This window comes from Callorhinus ursinus, unplaced genomic scaffold (genome assembly GCF_003265705.2).
Source record: "Callorhinus ursinus isolate GAN/ISIS: 27379988/994484 unplaced genomic scaffold, GSC_fseal_2.0 scaffold8, whole genome shotgun sequence".
NCBI lineage: Eukaryota > Metazoa > Chordata > Mammalia > Carnivora > Otariidae > Callorhinus > Callorhinus ursinus.
Genome location: NW_027397070.1, coordinates 61,007,493 through 61,021,578, shown reverse-complemented (window position 1 = coordinate 61,021,578; position 14,086 = coordinate 61,007,493). Strand labels below are relative to the sequence as shown.

General features: G+C 51.2%; 1 protein-coding gene across 6 annotated transcripts in view; it reads left to right on the top strand.

Annotated features, from left to right (window-relative positions):
- The window catches only part of CCDC88C (coiled-coil domain containing 88C), a 125,604-nt gene that overhangs the window by 106,744 nt on the left and 4,774 nt on the right, over positions 1 to 14,086 (top strand). For all 6 annotated transcript variants that reach the window (XM_073895770.1, XM_025869467.2, XM_073895774.1 and 3 more), the window contains 5 exons: positions 369 to 604; positions 5,384 to 5,572; positions 8,172 to 8,237; positions 11,073 to 11,141; positions 12,820 to 13,109. In XM_073895770.1, the coding sequence (XP_073751871.1) occupies positions 369 to 604; positions 5,384 to 5,572; positions 8,172 to 8,237; positions 11,073 to 11,141; positions 12,820 to 13,109 (850 nt within the window). The remainder of the gene's footprint in view (positions 1 to 368; positions 605 to 5,383; positions 5,573 to 8,171; positions 8,238 to 11,072; positions 11,142 to 12,819; positions 13,110 to 14,086) is intronic.

The window sequence follows — 14,086 nt, the reverse complement described above, 5'->3', positions numbered from 1 at the left end:
TTCCACTTACTATTAACTTTAGCAGAAAAAGAGGAGGTCCGTGGCTCAGTTCCAAAATGGCATTTTGACAGAAAAATTGCCGACGGACGTGGCTTTGTTTTGCACGCATAATAAGGAGTTTGGAGTTTGCATCATGTTTGAAGTTCTGTTTCCCCAAGAGGCTAGTGTGGATTTCTGCCACAATGCACACTTCTGCCACCCCTGGGCCCCAAATCCGATGATCATGGTGATGGTGAGGGGTGCCATCATTCTGAACCCCAAATTAATGGCTTGTGATAGAAAGCTTGGCTCACGTCAGGGCACCCTGTGACCCGCTGGTGGGGCAGCGGGGGTTGGTTGTGTCCTACTAACAATCGGCTTCTCACTAGGAAAAACCACTGGATTGGCGCCAAAGCCTTAGTCAAGCTCATCAAACCAAAGAAAGAAGGTTCCAGAGAACGACTGAAGTCAACCGCAGAGAGCCCTCCTTGGCAGGTGGAGTCCCCGGACCCAGCCTCCCCCTCTCCTCAGCTCCTCAGATTGCAACCAGAGAACCCCGAGGCCGCCCCGTCTGCCTCCAGCAGTGCAGAAGAGCGGGACACCCTCAACGGGCCTGTGGGTAAAGGTAGGAGCGGCTGACCAGGCTGCGGTCAAGCTACGGAAGGGGTGCTCTGAAGGGCTCTGCCTGGATGGGGTAGAATAGAATGCGAGACGGTGTGTGGATGTGCACGTGTGTGTGTAGGAGCGTGAAGAGGGTGTGCTGCTTGCACACAGATCTGCCTCCTTGTGTGTGTGAGCAACCCAGTAGAGAGTACAAATTCCCATCAGCAGCTCTGTCCCGTGACAGTTCCATTGTTGTAGAACGAGAAGCGTCCCGCATCATGTAGGCTGTGGTAGCGTCCAGGGCTGATAGTTACGCAGGTGCTGTAGAGACGGGCTCGGGAGTGTATGTTTGGGGGCTGTGTGTGTCAAAGATTCAGAGGCAGATGTTTCTGTAGGGAGATCCCAGGGGCATCTGACCCGATCTGTACATACTCGGGATCTTCAGGAAGTCCCTGAGTCCTCCCAGCCCTGGGGCACGGCGTACCTTTTTACTTACGGCTGTCATTTGGAGTTTGCCAGACGTTCTGACGTCGATTCCTAGTCGTATATGCTGTATTTCCTCAAATCTAAGAGGCTGTCAGCAATACACTGCGTAATTACTTTATATGCCGCCAGGAAAAGCACGGACATTCCAAGAGGGCTGTGCTCTACAGACTTAGATTGTTGTACCCAGACATAAGGAAAAGAGTGCAGCACATGGGGCGTGGCAGTGACCATTTTGTCCGAGGTGCCTCCTGGCCAGTGGTGACCAACAGACCTCGTCGAAGCTGCGTCCAGATTTCAGAGCCGTGAAGGAATGGGGGAAAGCGTGTACCTCAGAATCAACTATTGTTTTCAGATTTACTTCTAAAATATAATTTTGAGGGTTCTTTACCCATAAACCTGCCAGGCATGCACCCTGAGTAATTTAAATTTTTATGAAGGACACTAGGACTTTCTGAAGACCGGGCCTAGGCCTGGGAGCCCTGTGCCCCCGGGGGCTGACGTTACCGTGCTGAGGGCCGGTGGCGACAAGCTGCCCTGTGAGTGTGATACGTGCACAAGCCTTCTGGGGGTGCCATTCAGTAGGTCCTGTTGTGTCACTTCCGAATGCAGAGAAGGAAACGTGCGCATGCACACGTTGGGGACGAATGCTTGCATTCCTGTTCTTTACAGGAGATCAGATTAGGTAAACGGCTCAGGTGCAGCTTAGCAATGATGGGGCTGAACCTTTGTTTCTGTCTAGCAGGGCTCTCTCCCCTCGGGTTTGCATGTTGGCTATTTAAAGTTGTTGGCCTCTATCCCTTCAACTTGGATTATTCTCTAAACTGACTTAATTAACTACCATCGGCCTAATGAGCTAGGAAAACTTGGAGAGGAAAGAAACACTTGACTGGTCCAGGCTGTTGTGCTGATCAATGGACGAGCAGATCAGGGAAAATTCTTCATAGCAGCAGCTGTGTATATGTCCTGGGCATTCCTTCCTGGCTCCTTTTAGCTAATTGACATGCTTTATACCTGTCTCCCGGAGCCTACCTACCACCTGAGGTGGGCACGATTAGTCATGCCTTCTCAGAGTTTAAACACTTGCCAGTGTAATCAGTGGTGGAACTGGGATCCACACACGGGTCTGTGGGGCTGCTGAGCTGGAGCTCCTCACCACTGTGTGCAGGTGAAGCCGTTGACAAAACATGCTGCAGAGCCTGGGGCCCCTTATTCTGTGGCAGGAGCACTGGCCACCAGGTGGCGCTGTGGAGGCAGAAATAAGCAAGGGGGTGGTATCTGCTCTAATCCTAAATCGGAAATCCCTTAACTCTGCAGCAAGAGTTAGACTTGCAAGTAAGTCTGAGTGTCTGCTCTGACAAGCCATGAAGTATAAGATTGGAGTAGAGGTTGTGCAGGCGATCTTAAAGGAAACAATTTTTGGTGTGGCGGGCTTTGCCGGTACAAAAAGAGGTATTTTCATTATTTTTAAATGTGTACTGCCAAAAGAGGTTATTTTAGATAGACAGAATCATTGGTGAATACTTCAGTAGACTGTGGTCTCATGACCTCAGGCCAGAAACATACTGTTAGGTGTTTGCAAGGCCTTTGAGCAGGAATGGGAGTGGAGTGTGCACCTGATCGTCAGGGGGCCTGTCATTAAAATGGATGAGTAAGAGAAGCCAGGTCCTAAATTAATAAACATCCTTATTTAATAATTTAACACATTGAAATTGAAAAAAGTCTCAGCCATTGGCTCCTTGAGCAATACATAATTCTCCTCCCGGGCAGAGTCAAGCGTTGGCACTAAGACACCCCTAAATTAATCACCTTGAGTCAGAGCATAAATGATTCACCGAGTCCTGGTTCTGGGCTTGTCCTGGGTATTGTTCCCGTCTTTCCTGGGTCGGACGGGATTCTGATCTCCGGCCTACGTTTAGCTAATTTAGAGTCATTTGTTATTATTCACTTCATTTATTTGTTGTTTTTTTTTTTTTTTCTCCTTCCTCTCTTGGGTTATCCGGGGAATAACAATTTAGCAACTCAGCGCAAAAAGAGTCCCTTTTTGAGAAGCAAAAGCAAGGACAAAGACAAGTCTCCAACGGCCCACCCAGCTCTCTCTAAACGCCTGCGGTTCTGGTCTTCCTCTGACATCCCATCCTCTCCTAACGAGCCTGTCCCTTTTTCAGAAATTGGAGATTTCTAATCCTTTTCCTTTATCATGTGTTTTCATCATATATCCTCCTTCATTTCTGAAATCCAAACAAACCAAAAAAAAAAAAAAAAAAGTACCTAAAGGCCTGATGACCCCCAGTGGACCCCTCCTCCTGATCCCAATTCCAAGCCAAGTTTAAAGTAGCCAGCGTGGATTCTGATTTCAAAAGAGAAGATGAGTTGTCACACCCTCTGGACCATTTCTCCAGCACAGCACAGTTGTAGGGGAGCCTCGGGACATCCATGCACAGGTCCGTGGGCCAGGATGTCCGTGCTAAGTAAGTCCGGCGGCCGGGTGCCGCCTCCCCACGCTCGCACCTGCAGGCTTGTGTCGTGCCCGTGTGTAAAAGCAGAACTGGTTGGTTGTCGCTTTGCTTCCTAAAATAGACGGCCTCTGTCAAGTGAGATTTTTTTTTGTGTGTGTGAGATTTATTTTTTAAGACTTATTTTTAGCAGCTAAATTTAAAGCTGCTGACCTTTCCTCCTCCTCTGTCAGAGCACCGAGTTGTTGGCTTTTGCTGACAAGGCCCTTTGTAGACGTGCTCTGTGTCCCAAAGGATTTATTGCTCCATTCAAGCATTTTGTATAATTGGATCGCTGTTGTCAAGCCAGAGGTCAGCCCAGAATGGAGTCTTATGACCGTGCGGTGGCTCTCTGACCTCTCGGACGCGGACGTTAAAACGGGAGCGGACAGAAAGACCGTCAGCACACCGGTCACGCCCAGAGCGGGGGGCACGCTGGTCCATAGAGGCCTTTAGCTACTGCGCTGTCTGCTGTCATTCTCGTGCCATCTTCCTGAGTTTTGCCACATCTTTTTATCCACCTGTGTGGATCATGTACATGTTTTCCCTTGAACTGACTCACCGTTGCCACTTAAATTTATTTTAAATTAAAGGGAAAAATTATTATCAGTGTCGTCTGTGGAAAACCCATATCACCGCAAAAACAAGGTAACCGTACAAACAAAGACACACCTGTTAAGCTGTTGAAGTCAGTCAGTGTGGCACTGACTTCATGTCACACGCTCCGCCGCGGGGACCCTGGGCCACCGTGCCCCCGGTCCTCGGGGACTCTGTCTCGCCAGCATGCTGTCGGCCTTGTCCTGTTCTCTGTCCGCTCCCCTCCGCTCATTTTAACTGCACCCACTGGATGCTTGTCCCCATTCATTCCACCAGACTTGAATCTTGCTTCTCATCAAGGGTATCTTTCAGAATCCAAATTTTGCCTTGGTTTCAAGTTGTAAGATTTGGGCACTGAATACTTCCCAGGGAGTCCAGACCCCCGAGTGGCCGCGGGGCCTGCGGGGTCAGCCCCGAGGGAGGGCGTGCCTCTGGGTCCCGGCCGTGGGGTGCCTGGAGGGGGACATGTGCCAAGCAGCGCTGTCGTCATGCTCTCAGGAGGTCCGGCCGCACGCATGTTTATCTTCCATTTAGAGAGCCCGGCCCCTTTCCTACTACTAGGTAGTGCTAGGGTGGTTTTTTTTTGTTTTGTTTTCTTTTTTTTAATGTTTTTATAGAGGTTGTGTTTAGCGGGAATATGTGTTTGGGGTAGAAAATGTAGCGACTGCAGACAAGCACAAGATACAAGAGAGAAGTCCCTCTTACAGAGATTAAGACTTCTTAAATGATTGTTAGTGTAGGAGTAAGCTGCTTTCTCAAATCCTAAGTGAAGCCAGTTGGCAGGATGCAAGTCCGTCCGTCCGTCCATCCTGGACCTTCGGGGCCTTGGCTGCGGGCCTGGAGTGATCCTGAGCAGATGTCGTCAGGATCTTTTGAAATCGGGCATCTGAGTTACGTGTCACATTGTTACACAGCAGGCGTGCCCATAGCTCACGTGCTGACCTTCTGGCAACGGTTCATCCTCTTGAGTGCCTTCTCTTGTCGCAGCCTTTCAGGGCTCGCAGTCTGACCCACGCGTCGAGCCAGGGCCAGCCTCTCTGCACGTGCCCCCCCCCCCCGACCCCCGGCCAGGCCTGTAGCCAGGGCCCTCCCGCTGACACCGCAGCCCAGCTTCTGTCCTGATGGTCTGTGCGCCCTGGTGCCCCTGCTTCTAGGCCTCAGTGTGGTAGCCCAGCCTTGGCACAGGATTTTGCCGCCCCGTTTCTCAATGTCCTTCTCTGCCCCAGGCCCTGGGGACCTAAAACCAAAGCAAGGGTCCCCGCACAGAGGCAGCCTTGACCGCACGGATGCCTCCGCTGACCCAGCCATGAAGCTCTGGCCCTTGGAGCTGAGCTCACGGACCTGTTTGACCTCAGCCATCACTACAACCCCTTCCAGCTCCACCCCCCTCGCCCGGCACCCAGGCCGCACCAAAGGTGAGTCGTGGGCCCCTCCGGAAGAAAAGGGATGTGCGCCTAGGGTCCTTCCTGAAGACCCCCGGGCTCGCAGAGACAGGCGGTAAGCAGGGCGCTGGGGCTATAGACGAGCTTTGCCATCACGGAGGCACGGCTTTGGCCTGTCAGCTGTGTGATGTGGGGCAGACGACCTCACCCCCTAGAGGCCCGATCCTAAGCCGCTCTCACCACCACTGTTCAGGAATTGGGGGCACCCAGTAGCTTCAGAAGGGGGGGGTGAACCGCAGTTTGGGCTAAAAGCAGGCAACGCCCTCACCCCACGTTTGCAGGAGTTCGGGGGTTATTCTCTATGGAAGAAATGTGAGAGTGTCTCTGAACCTGGAGGTGGCTTGGGAGAGCGGGAGGCGGGTCTCCTTTGCTGAGAACAAGGGGATTCGGGGAAGGATTTACACAGCGAACCTCTCCCAGGGGGCCAGTAGCCATGCGTGGTCACGGCTTTAGACGTGAGACTGAGATGTTCTTCAAGCCATCTGATAAGCTTGAGAAATTCCCCGCAGAACGAATAGCTCAGTCAGATCTTGTCAAGTGAAGCCTCTGGAAGTTCGGGGATCCCCGGACCCCTGAGGAGACCCTCCACCAGTAGTGCGGGGTAGGTGAGGTGGTTCTCCCCACGAAACAGGAACAGGATGCTGTAAAGGAGAGCAGTTAAGGGAAAGGCACTTGGAAATCTAAACGACATAAACAGAAAGGAAGATAAAGCCTAAAACTAAAAAAAAACTGTTCTACTTGTAACTTAGAAACATGAGAATATCTGAAGCAATACCTGGCAGAGCCGGAAGCGGGGTGCCTCTCGGGTGTTGGGACTCGGAGAGAACTGGGAAGGATGGTCATGTTTTGTCATCGCCCCACCCACTCGACCCTTGAAACCTGGCTGTGCAGAACCTTGCTTGGACAGGCAAAGCACACAGGGTTGCCACCCTCAGGGTGCACCTGGGTTGGCGTCATGACCTTGCTCACGAGTCACAAATACCCCTGGGGAGAGGAGAGGAGCGAGCACGAGGCGGCCAGGCAGTCCCTCCCCACTCCTGGCCAGACCCTGGGAGCGGCAGTCGCTTTCTGCTGGAGGTCAGGGGAACGGTGCGGCGTGCCGCCTGGGACGGGCAGGCAGTAGTCGCCCCCCACCCCCACCCCCACCCCCTTCTCCCGGGCTTGGGGTGCAGAAGCCCTGCCTGGTCTCAGAGAGGGGGCTGAGGACTCCCATCTCCCCTCGGACTTCAGCGGCCTGTGTGGCTCAAGGTCCAGCCCTTCAGACTAAGTCACGGGCCGTGTGAGCGTAGATCCCATTCATAAACCAGAGTCCGTGCCCCAAAACACCTCTGGCCGGCCCTACACCTGTGGAGCCCCACGGGAAGGTCGGTCACTGCTGCAGACCCTGCCCCGGCCACACAATTTCCTGGCAGCATGTTCCCACACTCCCATGTTCACGGCCACAGTGGGCACATAGCCAGCTTCAAATGGAAGGAAACCCCCTTAGAGTCAGCCATTTCTTTGAGTCCCTCTGGTTTCTTTTAGAGCCGAATTTAACAAACAGGGTCTGGGCCCTACGGAGTTGCCTTTGCTTCCAGGTCCTTTCAGTAAAGGAAGATAGGACACATACATATCACTGGTTTGTGTCAATATTTCCAATTCAGATTTAACATTACAGGGATTTCATATTTGCGTGTCCTTTTCTTTACCGGAACACTTGTCTCCTGAAACACTGATTTTTTTTTTCCCCAAAAAAATATGCAATAATGGTTTAAAAAGTAATCCTACCAGTGCTGCCAGTCACCGTAAACCCAGCAAGCAGTGTTTTCTCTATAGCTCTTAGTCCTTAGATTATATTTCACTAAGGACGCTCTCACAGAGTTTTGCACTCAGAGTTCACTGCAGATCAGTGTTTCTCCTTGTGTGATAATGCTAACAATCTGACGCAGTAAGGTTTGTTTCTGTTTCCAGTTTTAGACTTTTTTCTTCGTAAATTAAACCCTGTGTGTTTTAATGTGTAAAATAGATGAAAAAAACCTGAATTATGTGAAAAGCTGTGCTTGGGTGCTCTAGGCCCCCTCTCCCCCCTCAGTCCCCCCGCCTCCATTCCCAAACTACCCTCTGGTTAACCTTTCTTCTTAGTTCCTTGTTTATACACCTGGTGTTTCTTTCTGCAAAAATAAGCCAAAATAGGGGCACCTGGGTGACTCAGTTGGTTAAGCATCTGACTCTCGGTTTCAGCTCAGGTCTTGATCTCAAGGTTGTGAGTTCAACCCCATGTTGGGTTCCATGCTGGGCGTGGAGCCTACTTAAAAGCACACACGCACATAAATAAATAAATAAATAAAATCTACACACCTTGTTTTTTTTTTTTTTCCTACCTGGGCATACATCATGGAGATCTTTCTCCGTCTTTTTATAGCTCTGTACTGACGAAAATGGCCACGGCGTGATCTTTTCAGCGTTGATTCCTAGAAGTAGGAGTGTCATGCCAAAGGACAGATAAAAATATGCTTTTCCTAAATAAGAGTCTGTAGTTGTCCCAGGTGTTCCAGAAAACCCTATCTTAATAACCAGTGGCCTTCCACCGTAGGCTATAGTTCAGACGACAGCTTCTGTGACCCGTCCCTGGAGCTGGACTTCAACCACCGGCAATACGGTGAGTCTTCAGTGTGTCGCGCCCTTGGGCCTGGCTTCTCCGACTGGTTTTCATCAACAGTACTTTTCCTTCAAGCTCAGCCCCCAGTGGAAAACAGGTAGACGTGAAGTTGTGTTGAAGCGGGAATGGGGCACGGGTGGGGAAGGGGGGCGCCGCGGTTCCTCCAGGCTCCTTCCCGCCCTCCCCAGGGGCCTGGGCATGTGACTTCTGCTTCCATACCTCCATGACGGGGAAGTCACCACCTGCAGAGTGTCCCACCTCTATAGGCTCCAGCTCCACTTGTTTGAAAGTGCCCCCTCAACTTTGCCAGGACATTCTGCTGACCCCCGCCGGGAGCACTGATTGCAGGGAGGCCTCTCACTGTCCTCTCTTGGATTTTAGTTGTCCAGAGTAGCTCTGAGTTGTGTGTGGCCTTAGAAATTGTTAGAAGCGCTTGGCCGTTTGACTTAGATATGTTGTAAGTTTCTGCAGAAGGGAAACAGTGAATTATACCAGGCTTCTTAAAAATTAAAAGCTGCTTTGGGCTTTTATAATTTTTTGAAAAACAAAAATCCTAGAAGAGTGGGAAAATAATTCTTAAAAAAAAACAAACCTCAGAAAGCTCACAGTGAGCTCTGTTTACTTCTAATCAACAATAAATGTGGGAGCTAGCATAATCTGCCTTAGTCATTTTTTTTTTTTTTTTTTTTTTTAAAGATTTTGAGAGTGAGAGCAGGATTTGTGGGGGTGGTAGGGCAGAAGGAGAGGAAGAGAGAATCCCAAGCAGACTCCCAGCTGAGCACAGAGCCCAACTTGGGGCACCGTGTCATGACCCTGAGATCACGATCTGAGCCGAAATCAAGAGTCGGACGCTTAACTGACTGAGCCACGCAGGTGCCTCTCCTAGTCATTGTCGTAAACGTTTTATGATGCTGATACTCATACGGATACAGACACTGGCACTGGGCGTGAGAAAATACAGGCTCTGTGGCAGAACAGTTTAACGCACGGGCCCTCGTGTCTTAACACCCAGGGGAGGGACACACCAGGGGGTATTGGCCGCGATGCTTTGTTAAGGCGAGCTGAGGAGCCAGATCAATGCTATAACAGGTGACCGCCGAGGGGTTTTCTTCCTAAGTACTCATTTTTTTTTTAAAAAGATTTTATTTATTCATTTGAGATAGAGCATGAGGAGGGGGAGAGGGAGAAGCAGGCCCACCACTGAGCCAGGAGCCTGATGCGGGGCTTGATCCCAGGACTCTGGGATCATGACCCGAGCTGAAGGCAGATGCCTAACCATCTGGGCCACCCAGGCGCCCCCCTAAGTACTCTTAAGCACTCTGATTCCTCCAGCTTTTCTCAGCAGGAAAAAGAAGGAAAAGCAGTTTTCAAAGTGGTACCTGAATAAACAAAAGTACTTTGGGGGCTAGGGGACTCCTGGGTGGCTCAGTCGGTTAAACATCTGCCTTTGGCTCAGGTCATGATCTCAGGGGCCTGGGATTGAGCCCCGTGTCAGGCTCCCTGCTCAGTGGGGAGTCTGCTTCTCCCTCGGCTTCCCTACCCCCCCCCCCCCATGCTCTCCTTTCTCTCTCTCTCTCTCAAATAAAATACTTTTTTTTTAAAAAAAAGTACTTTGGGTCCTAGTGATTTGCATTACAGTTTTAATGAAACTTCATTCTTTTTCAAAGAGAGATGTGCATTTTTCATGTCAGTTTTTCCCTTCTCGAAGAGGGGACTTACTCTGCTTTTACGCTTTTTGCGAAAACCAAGTATTTTTTGGCTCCTCCCCAAACCCCGTTTGCTAATAAGAGTTTTCCAGATGCCTGCTATTTGCAGAGCGCACCAGCCCTTGGGAACCGGATGCCCTATAGACCCAATCAAAAGGAAAGTGTCCCCGAGGGTGCGATGAGCAGAGCACCTCCCAGCGAATCTCCAGTTCTTGGTGCAGTTCAGCTCCACAGCCACTGTGTGCTAAGAGGGATGCTGGGAAGATGGAAGTGCAGTTCCTGTCCCTAGGGGTCTGTGGTCCAGCAGGAGAGATGCTGGTGCGGGGCCGGCTGGCAGGGCTCCTGCAAGAGTGGACCGGGAGAAGCAGGTCTGCAGGCCTTGAAGGGGCAGCTGCCCTTTGCAGGGGTGAAGCCACCCCTCCTGCTGCCGGGCTCAGTCTGCGACCTGAGAGCTGCCACACACCTCCTCAGGCAGGTATTGGCAGCAGCCGTGAGGGCTAGTTCCTCCGGCCCTTGTCATTGTATGGCTCAATTTTTCCCTTGGGGGTAGATATGACTTTGAGACGGGAAGCAAGGGGCTGACGGACCACAGACGACCAGGGAAAGCCGGCTCTCCTCCTCTGGGTCCCAGCACTGCTCCTGTAGATCACCGGACTGACAGGGCCCTGTACGCAGGCGCACGCCCCCCCCGTACACATGTACCCCGGTGCACCCTGCTGTTTCCCGGCTCCCACCCTCACCAGGTCTCACACGGGTTCCAGAAAGCTCTATGCAGTCATAGGAGTGGGTACTCCCACCCCAGCCACTGGCTTACCCCGAGCCACCCTCCTTTTTGGTCTGCTTGCTGTACTAGAGTCGGTATGGGATTTAAGTCCTAGCCCTAGACCTAATAAAAACAATGCTAGTTGTCATTTCTGGATCGCCTACTGGATGCTGTGCCTCGCACCCAAGTTGGCGAAGCTAGATCTCTTGATGGGAGAACACAGAGAATCCCAAAGTCCATCCTGAGGACGTCTGCCTTAACTTTGGCATAGAGCAGCTTCGTTACGCAGCCTTTCTCAGATTAGACAGTTCAGTCTGGGGCATACCTGCCCCCTGACCGTTTAGGCTGGATGTCCCTTCCTTTCAGTGTCCCGGCCAGACAGCTTGGAGAGCAGTCGGAATGCGTCCAGCGACAGCTCGCCTCTTAACCTGAAAGGTAGGTCAGCCTTGGCTTCCATGCACATTTCGTTGTATATGGGTCTTTGGTTCTGGGCTCATTTATTTTTAGAGTTAAAGTGGTAACATGGGATTCTCTGCTGCATCATGCATTTGCATGTGTAGTCCACATCATGCGGTTTCAGGCACAGACCTGGGCGTTTGAATCCCTTTACCCCCAGAGACTAGCCCAGAGCACCCGGGCACAGCACCCATGCTCTGAATCCAAGCTACCTCATCTTTAGAATGGGTGTAGGGACCGTAGTTCCGTCTGTGGTGGCCAGAGAGCACAGCTGGACAACTTTGATTCTTTTACATGTTTTAACTTTGTTTTATAGTTTGTTTTATAGTGCACAATATCAACAGTCTGAATGAACATTTCTGTGCATTTGAAAAGAATGTGTATGTTGTCTCAAGACTAGAAACTTTTCAGAGATTTTTTTCTCTTAGCATGCATATGACCAGCCCCTAGAAGACCCTAGCATGTAACAGGCAGTAAATAAGCTTTTAATGAATGGATGACACCTAGTGTGTGTGGTGCCTTATAGCAATTAATATTAAATAATAATTTGAACTTCACTCGAAGCTTTCCACTTTTATCTCAAGTTATTTTATTTTTAAATGCCAGACTGAGAAAGGGGAAGCCTCCCTCCTACACTGTTGGTGGGAATGCAAGCTGGTGCAGCCAGTCTGGAAAACAGTGTGGAGGTTCCTCAGAAAGTTAAAAATAGAGCTACCCTACGACCCAGCAATTGCACTATTAGGTATTTATGCCATAGATACAAAGGCAGTGATCTGAAGGGGTACGTGCACCCCAGTGTTTATAGCAGCAATGTCCACAATAGCCAAACTATGCAAAGAGCCAGGATGTCCATCGAAGGATGAATGGATAAAGAAGATGTGGTATATATATATACAATGGAATATTATGCAGCCATCAAAAATTGAAATCTTGCCATTTGCAATGATGTGAATAGAACTAGAAGGTATTATGCTAAGCAAAGTAAGTCATCAGAGAAAGACAATTATGATTTCACTCATACGTGGAATTTAAGAAACAAAACAGGAGCATTGGGGAAGTGAGGGAAAAATAAAACAAGATGAAATCAGAGAGGGAGGCAAACCATAAGAGACTCTTAACCATAGGACACAAACTGAGGGTTGCTGGAGGTGAGGGAGGTGGGGCTATGGGGTAACTGGGTGATAGACATTAAGGAGAGCACGTGATGTAATGAGCACTGGGTATTATATACAACTGATGAATCACTGAATTCTACCTCTGAAGGTAATAATATACTATATGTTAATTGAATTTAAATAAAAATAATACCACACTGAAATTCTGAAGCTCTCAAAAAAAAAAAAAAAAAAAAAAGCTCCACACGCAGTGTAGAGCCTAATGCAGGGCTTGAACTCACGACCTTGAGACCTGCCTGAGCTGAGCTCAAGATCAAGAGTCGGACGCTTAACCAACTGAGTCACCCAGGTGCCCCTTTCCAAAATGTTCTCAACCTCAAAATCCCAGCCTGGGAGAAGTGCGCCTGGGTTCTCTCTGTTGTGGGTGAAAGCAAGGCAGCACAGAGCCCCCCCCCCCACCCCCGCCGCCACCCCTGGAGGCAGGTGAGCCGGGGAGGGAGACTCAGGTGTGTTCCTCTGTACCGCCCCGCCCCACCACCCAGGTTCCTCCGACCAGCTGCACGGCAGGTCCGAGAGCTTCAGCAGCGAAGACCTGATCCCCAGCAGGGACACGGCCACTCTGCCGCGGGATGCCAGCACCCCGGGACGCACCGCCCTCAGCCGCCATGAGTACCCCCCACCCCAGAACGGGCCTCTCCCCCAGGACGGCGTCCAGAAGAGAGGCGCCGCCCAGCCCCACGCAGGAGGCCGGCCCTGCTCTGCCTCCCCGAGCAGTGAGATGGTCACCCTGGAGGAGTTTCTGGAGGAGAGCAACCGGAGCTCCCCCACCCCTGTGAGTGGCCTAGGCCTTGGACACGGCGTGCCTCTCTTCCCCCGCCCTCTCGCTGCTTTAGGCACCCAGGACAGAGACCTTGGCAGCAGAGTCACAGAAGGGGGTGGGGCGGGGTGGCGCAGCCTGGGTGTAGACCTGGCGTGGGGGGGGGGGGCAGGAGGATGCCCACTGTGGGGCAAGCCACGGCGTCCTGGCAGCCAACCCCACACCTCAGGGGCTGTTTGCTCCATCTGTGGCGTGAGCGGGCAGGAATTTGTTGCCGGCATGGAGGACAGGGATGGGGTGGTGTGCCCACCCCTGGGAGCTTCTGTCAAGCTAGGGCCAGCGCCCAACTTGGCAGGGTGATGATCCCACAATAGCTTCCGTGATGGAACCCTGGGTTACCCACTCACCCTGAGCCTTCACCAGCAGAGGTCGGCGGACTGTTTCTGGAAAGGGCCGGCTAGTAAATGTCTTCGGCATTCGGGGCCATACAGTCTCTAGGCAAGCTCTCAGCTCTGCCATTTCAGTGAGAACACAGACGGAGTCCATCTATTGGCGAACGGGCATGGCTGTGGGCCCACAAAACTGTACTCACGGACAGTGACATTTTGAATTTCGTATGATTTTCACGTGTCACATGAGGCTGTTTTTTGTTTTTTTTTTTTTTAATTTCATTGATCATTTAAAAATGCAAAAACTATTCTTAGCTCGTAGGCCGTGCAAGAACTCATGGCAAACAGATTGCGCCATGGCTGGAGTTTGCTGACCTGCCTTCTGCACCTCTGACCCCCAGATGTCCCGGGCGTAAGGGTCCCCTCCTCTGTCCCCTTTCCAGGGGCTCAGGTCAGCTTTCTGAAGCTCCAGGCGTGTCTTTTGCACACTCTGCCTGACTTCAGTTGTGTGAGCAGTCGGCTTACTAGACGCGTGGACATGTCCTCTTGCAGTTGAGATCTTGTGGCTTACTAGACGCGTGGACATGTCCTCTTGCGGTTGGG